We start from the raw sequence: 7890 nt of genomic DNA on the forward strand, positions 1-7890 counted from the left end.
TTTTTGGTTTTTCGAGATGGGGTTTCTCTGTATAGCCCTGGCTGTCCTGGAACGCCTGTCTCTGCCTCCCAAGCGCTGGGATTAAAGGCGTGTGCCACCACTGCCCAGCAACAAACCCCTCTTAAAACTAGAATAGTTTATAGTTTGAGGGAAAGGAAGCCTTCTGTAAATTTAGAGAGCATGGACCACAGGGGAAAGTATGACACATCAGGGCTGTACAACCTCTTCAGCAACCACTCTTACATCTCCAAGATCCTTGTAATCAGCACCCTACTGACTACTTCAAATATAGACAGACTTCCAGTGGTTACCTAAGCTCAGCTGAAACAGTAAACCCGTATGTTGCCAGTGTGAGACACGGAGCACTATACCTGCAGGGGACTGACTACAACCTCAAGCTATAAGCAAGGTAAGGAGGGGGATGGATGTAACAAAGAATATAAAAAAATAGATTCTGAAGAGTTCTTATTGAACATAAAATTGTATATAAATATAGGATTCTATAGTAATGCAAGTGAATATGTATGGGAGAACTGTAGAGCGGTTCATAATTTACTTTAAATTATCTACTTTTTATGTTATGGTCTAGGAGTCGCTTCACAAACCATATGAACACTGATCTCAGTGAAACAGGGATGGTTTATTGAATGCACACCCTGTAGTTAGGCAGGGATGGTTCATTGAACACACACCCTAATACTGATCAGACCAGGGATGTACCTCAGGATTATCTGAACTATGAGATCGAACATTTCCCAGAGCAGGCTTATAAAGGAAAAAAATACCCACAAAAACAATAAGGAGCCCATACGCAGATGCTAGAAGTTCAGCCCAGTGGTCAGCTCTGATTCAAACCATAATAGTTCATATTGACCTTTGACTTGATGGGCCTTACATAAAGCTTTGTAGAATTTCTTAAGATTAGCAAACTTCATACAGAACATTTGTCACACACAGAACAAAATAGGGTATGTGGTCAGCTTGTCCTTGCTCTGAGCCAAGTCACTTCTCTGTGTCAGTGACTGGCAGGCACGGAACAAACTGGCTACAGCTATGCTGGGGGAGGGGAGTCACACCACAACATTTTCAAGATTTATTTTTATATCTATAGATGTAGGTGTCTGTGTGAGTGATGCCACATGCGTGGGTGCCTTCAGAGGCCAGAATTGAACACTGGATTTTCTAGAGTTGGAGTTACAGGCAGTCGTGGCCTACCCAATGTGGGTGCTGGGTGGAGCCATTTAAACTTCTTGAGCTCTGTGTCATTTCTCCAGCCCCCAAACCACTACTATCTTACAGTGGCTTATTACAAGGTATTATTGTGGCGATAAAATAATTTTTATATATTTGTCAGTCACTCAAGTCTTTAAAAGTAACTTCAACAACACATCTCCTTTCAAGGAATAGAAAATATTCACAGGAAAATATACATTCCCTACTGACCTAGTTTCTTTTCCTCGCTTTCCTGTTTTAAGCAATATTTTACAAATGGGATTATGGCTCAGCAAGAATCATTACATATAAAAAAATCATAACAGATACTGAGTTTTTTTTCTATTACCTATGATTTAGTGGAAAATACTACATGGGTTTTGTTTGATAGTACTGGAGAGTGAGTCTAAGATCTGACTCCTGAGCACAAGTGCACACCTTACCTTGCATAGTCAGCAAGTTAATGTTTTTGTTACCCAGCCAGTATTCACCGTTGTTTTGGACAAAGTTTCCAAAGCCATTTTCATAGTCATTCCAACCCCTAAAAGGTTTACATTGAACGTTAGTTTTAGCAAAATACAGATGCCTGTAGTGCCTAAGTTTCCCTCACATCCTCTCCTCTCCAATATTCTCCTAAGTAGCTTACTCAGTTACTTAAAAATGAGAACATTTCCGTCACATGAATAAATCTGAGGCATAAGAAGGCTTAACTCACAAATCTCACATATGCTATGCCAAAATAATTACTTGTTAAAAGCAATTACCTCTTGGCCAGGGAGTGGTGGTGCATGCCTTTAATTCCAGCACCTGGGAGACAGAGGCAGGTGGATCTCTGAGATGGAGGCCAGTCCAGTCTACAGACTGAGTCCCAGGACAACCAGGACTATACAGAGAAACCCTGTCTCAAATAAACAAACCAAACAAAAACAAAAGAAACACACAAGAAAAATAAGGACAAAAACAAAACAAAATGAAAAGCAAAAAAGCACAACCTTCCCCACCAAAAAGCCCCCAAAACAAAAAGCAGTTACCTGTTAAAGTTCTCGCTGCCATCAGATCGTCTCTGAATTACAGTCCATCCTCCTCCATCCGACATGTCACAATAAACAGAGAATTCTGTCAGGCTTTGAAGAGGTTTGATTTTGTAAAATCCACTCTGCTTAAATCCGTCATTGTAAATCTCTGAACAATCTGTTAACAAAACAAGATAATATGACATTTATTATGTCTTTATTGCTGAAATTCAGTATCACTGGAAACAGATAAAAGCAAATAAAATGCATACTTAGTTCTTAAAAATGCTTTCTTGTGCATCTTCTAGTAGATATTCAGAAAATTGTGTTTTCTTTGCTGTGATTTAATTACCATTGACTTCTTGATCATGGGATTGGAATAATAAGGGGGATGAATGAAATAAAGAGCACTTATTATTTTTGGAGAAAGTAGGTTAAAAACAAACCACTTATGGGGCTGGAGAGGTGGCTCAGGGGTTAAGAGCACTGGCTCTTCTTCCAGGAGTCCTGGGTTCAAATCCCAGAAACTACACAGTGGCTCATGACCATCTATTATGTAGTCTGTTGCCCTCTTCTGTCATGCAGATGTACATGCAGATATAGCACTCATAGACATAAATTAATAAATACACCTTAAAAAACAAGTCATTTGTACTTAGTTTATTGCTTTGTACTTAAGTGGGACACCACAGTAAAACTTACCTGCCCTATGAACTGAACAATGAAAATAAAAATGTGACAGCATACAAATACTGTAATATGAGTTATCTTGACTTAAAGTCTTATTGAATATTTGGGGCTGAACACCAAACAATAACACTGTTAAGTTTTTGTAACCTTTCATTTTCACTACATATCTTTTAAGTAACCCACATATCCTTGGATGTATTTGTTAAAAACTGCAAGCTTCTAAGCTTCTTTTCATTCTTGCATTTTTCTTTTCTATGGTATTTCTTTGTCTTTTGAGGTTAAATAGCTACCAGTTAATCACCAAAAAAGTAATATTAGTTTTGGGGGTTTTGTTTGTTTGTTTGTTTTTTGGTTTTCGAGACAGGGTTTCTCTGTATAGTCCTGGCTGTCCTGGAACTCACTCTGTAGACCAGGCTGGCCTCGAACTCAGAAATCCGCCTGCCTCTGCCTCCCAAGTGCTGGGATTAAAGGCGTGCACCACCACTGCCCGGCTTGTTTTTTGTTTTTGTTTTTTTTTTTTTTAAGTCACTTAAGGTAGGACAAGCTAATATCCACTGGGGCTCATGCTAGGCCAATGGTTCTCAACCTGTGGGTCGTGACCCTTTTGGCAAGTCTCCAAAATTATTTACATTATAATTCATAACAGTAGAAGATTACAGTTATGAAGTAGCAACAAAATTATTTTAGGGTTGGGGTTCACACATGTGAGGAACTATATTAAAAATTTGCAGCATTAGAAAGGTTGAGAGCCACTGTTTTAGGTTGATTTGAGCAGATGTGGAAAACATGACTAAGTGTTACGTAGATGCTGGGGTGGCTTGCACATGATTGGAACAGGGGCCACTACAAAAAAGTAATCTCAAGAATAGCCAGGCCCAGACTTCTGAAAGCAATTATGTGAAGTCTCTTTCATATTTTACTTTTATCATTTTGTTACTTTCCTCTTTAAAACTCTTTAAGATTGAATTATGTAAGTCTTACAGGATGTTTTAAAATTCTTTCTTTAGTTCATTGTTTTGATGCCACATTGTCAATAATATGAAACATATCATATTAATTAAGTTGAGTGGGCAGTGGGACTCAGGAGAGAAAAATAAATAGACTTCACAAGGCTGACTTCAATCACGCACTACCGTTGGTGAGCTCTTGATCTCTGTAGCGATTTAGGCTTTGTTCATGTTTATTTTCAAAATTCAAAAACATAAGTGTTGTTTATGTGTGATGGATTATAAAAGGGAGCCGGCTAGGTAACTAAACAAGGAGAAGATGCTCGCGTACAGCCCACTCAGTGGTACTTAAAGGCTTATGACTTGTGGTCAAGTGTATCGTAGAAGACTCTCATTAAAAGTATATTTTCCCTGCGTTAGGAAAGAGCTCCTTGTTTATAGCTGATCTCCTATCAAAAGAGCTGAACAACAAAGACTCACAAAGTTCAAACTCTTTTCCAGGAAAATGTGGAAATGATTAACTCTAACTTGTTTTAGAAAAACTTCACGAATACAGGGATTTCTGCCAACACTTTGTTTTTATTTCGTGCCAGTTTTTAGTTGTTTTTCTTTTTTTTTTTAAATGTCCTTCTCCTCAGGAGAAAATGCCAAACACAATAAACATCCTGAGGGAAAGCTTTTAATGGAAGAAAATAAACAAACAAGAAACAAAAACAAAATTTTTAAAAAAAGCTGCTTATACAGAATAAACAATTTAAGGAGCTTGTCATGAGAGAGGTATGGCTTAATCTGTGACAGCAGAAATCCAGAAATTTTGATCAATTTAGAGATTAACGTGTCAATTAGAGGGGCTGGAGAGATGGCTCACTTGGCGCTCTTGCAGGTTCCGTTCCCAACACCCACATGGTGACTCACAACCTTCTGTAATTCCAGTTCCATGGGATAAGACGCCCTCTTCTGTCCTCCTGGAGTATCCACACACATGGCAGATACACATGCACACACATAAATTAAAAATAAAATTTTAATTTTAAAATCTATCAGCTGTATATTATGTTTGAAGCATGTCAACCCATTCCATACATTGGTACACAGGTAGGACAAGGACACATTGAAGAAGGCTGTGAGTCAATAGGAGTTTTCAAATGTTTTACCTACTTTTAAGATCATGTGTATATCTGTTGACAGGAGGGATGGTCTGTGTATGAGTGAATGAGTGTAGGCCAGAAGAAAGTATCAGATCCCCTGGAGCTGGAGTTACAGGGTGTTGTGTGTTGCCTGACATCGGTGCTGGGAACTGAACTTAGGTCCTTTCCAAGAACAGTAGGTGCTCTTAAGCACTGAGCCATCTTTCCAGCCCTTTATAGGACACATTTGAAGGCTCACGGGCCACGAGAAAAAAGCCCATGCGAGCTTCCTTCTGACAAACACTGCACTGCGCTGGCTGTATATAAATAGTTTCTCCGATGTGCAGAAAGCAAGCCACTGAAGGAAGACTGTGTTTAAGCTTCATAAAGTAACATCCCAGCTTAGCAAGGGTATCTTTTTCTTCTTGTTACCTTAGAATGATGGCAGAAGCTCAAGGTTCTAACTTTGAAGAAGACTGAAGAAGACTCTCCCCTTCCCCCAACCATGTTGATGTTTTGGGTTGCTTTTTGAGTATGACTATTCCAGGCTATCCTATTTTTACTATTCCAGTTAACTTTAACTTCCCAACCTCCATTAGTTTCCTTAGCACCGGGATTACTGACATGTGTCATCATTCCTGGGATACCTTGCATTCTTAGTTTTCTTTTTAAATGTTACCAACAGGGGTCACCTACTGGTCTACAGAGCATTCTGGGACATGCCAGAATGAGCCTTACCACAGTTATCCTCATTCCCAGATGACAGAAGAAGAAAAGTGAGAAGAAAAAGAAAAAAGATGCTGGCTCCCAGGAGATTGCAATGTTCTTGTGACACAGAGTGACTGAGATGTCACCTCTAAGAGCAAAGGGAAGAGGAGATGGCAATGTCCATGCGTATATGACATTTTTTTAGGCTAAATGTTATATTAGAAATCTAACTCTTTCAATCCTTACAACAAATAAAAAGGCTTATTGTACCCATTTTATGAGGAGGGACATGAAACACACAGGTGGTTAAGTAATTTGTCCAGGGGCCATGGACGGCCAAAGGGACTTTGAACTGGGTGTCTAAGAGTACACCTTAGCCACTAAACATAGTGCCTCAGGAAACTGCCATGCAAACTAGAAGCATCTGTAGAAGCCATCTTAGAGCAGCCCAAGTCATTAGCCAAACAGATGTGTTGCGATTCAATGTGAGTTTGATACGATAACTTTTAATTCATAAGTCATTAGCCCCCATGTGTTTAAAAAAGATAGTTTAATTATATGCTATGAACATATGTGATTTATACGTTATTTGCCAAAATTACTAGGTTGTATGTAATTAGATGTTTGCTGGCATGTGATGAATTATAGTTCAGAGAAATAACTAATTTACTAACAGTATAGTGTCTTATAAATAAAAAGCAAAAAGAACTAATCTATGCAAATCATATGCATGAACAGACTTCTTTAAATTTAAGGACACCAGAATATAAACTTTATTATATTATAGTGCATTTCGGGTTTGTTTTTAATTAATTTTTAAAGTTTGATTTAATGTGTATGGGTATGTATATGTACCATGGGCATGCCTGGTGCCCCTGGAGGGTGTTGGATCCCTGAAATTGGAACTATGATGTGAGTCACCATGTGAGTGTTGGGGATTGAACCCACATCCTCTGTGAAAGAAAGTCCTTTCAATCACTGAGCCATCTTTCCAGTCCCTATATTACATTTTTATTAAAATTTGTATCATATATTGGTTGTGTATTAGTCTTTGCAACTATGTTAAAAACCAAACCATATCTATATTTCTGATTTTATTTCCTCTTTCCTTTCATGCCTGGACCACATATGAAGACGATTAAGTGCAAATATATTGATTTCTAGATTTATTTTATGTGTCATATCCAGAAACAGTCATCTAGAATAACCATTATTCATCTTATCATCATAACACACACACACACACACACACCCTATCATATATAACTTATCAGTCTTACACCTGTTTGCACAGTCAATCTTTCTCTGACCTTGGCATTTTAATTTTAATTTTCTAGGAACTGATTTCTTTTTTTTTAATTTTTTAATAATTTATTTTTTCTCAAATCGTAATTCATTCACACAGGGGATATAAACACAGAAAGGCAGGATGTGGGGAAGGGAATGACAATGGGGTGTGGGTGTTCAGGGGGAATACAGATATCTTTCAGAACCGGGTATCAGCTGGGTGAAGGTTCAGGGGACAAGTCACCATGACTCTGCCTATGACTCGTTTGTCCTTATCTAAGTTGGTATTGTCTGCCAAGGCTACCTATTTACAAGGTCTACGACTACTCAGGCTTGTAAATTTCCACAAAAGCTGCCTGTTTACATTAGCTTATAGCCATCTGTTTTGATGTTTTTCCACTGAGACCCAAGACTTGGTGTTAGCATACATGTATGACAGGCCTATTGCTGATTTTAGGCCTATGGCTGATTTTAGGCCTTCAGTGTGTAATCAGGGCTGCCCCTGACATCTCCTCCCTTCTCTAAGTATAGAAGGGCTGTGACGATTATAAACTTGCGAAGGCGGGGATAGAGGCCTGACCTCCAGTACTTGAAGGTGACCTTGTAATGGCTCCAGTCCCCCTGTCGTTGTCCAGTGAGGCATGAGGGCCATACCCGTCCCGGTGTCTTTTTCCTGGAGAGGGGATACTTTTGACATCAACCCTTATGCAGTCAGGCTTGTAGGAACTGATTTCTTGCTTTATTCCTTAGTACCTATTATTTCTCAAATCTGCTTCCCAGCACTCTCAAGATAGAGACTGGATTTTTTTAGCATCCAAGTCTCAGTCTTTTCCTCACTGGCTACATATACCTATAACCAGTGTGTGTGTGTGTGTGTGTGTGTGTGTGTGTGTGTGTGTGTGTGTG

General features: G+C 38.9%; 1 protein-coding gene across 1 annotated transcript in view; it reads right to left on the reverse strand.

The window, feature by feature from the left end:
* Fgl1 (fibrinogen like 1) overlaps window positions 1-7890 on the reverse strand; it is a 28840-nt gene that overhangs the window by 8998 nt on the left and 11952 nt on the right. The window contains exons 5-6 of the mRNA XM_028768234.1: window positions 2244-2403; window positions 1656-1753 (exon numbers count right to left, since the gene is read on the reverse strand). Of these exons, the coding sequence (XP_028624067.1) occupies window positions 1656-1753; window positions 2244-2403 (258 nt within the window). The remainder of the gene's footprint in view (window positions 1-1655; window positions 1754-2243; window positions 2404-7890) is intronic.

This window comes from Grammomys surdaster, unplaced genomic scaffold (assembly GCF_004785775.1).
Source record: "Grammomys surdaster isolate TR1022 unplaced genomic scaffold, NIH_TR_1.0 185, whole genome shotgun sequence".
NCBI lineage: Eukaryota > Metazoa > Chordata > Mammalia > Rodentia > Muridae > Grammomys > Grammomys surdaster.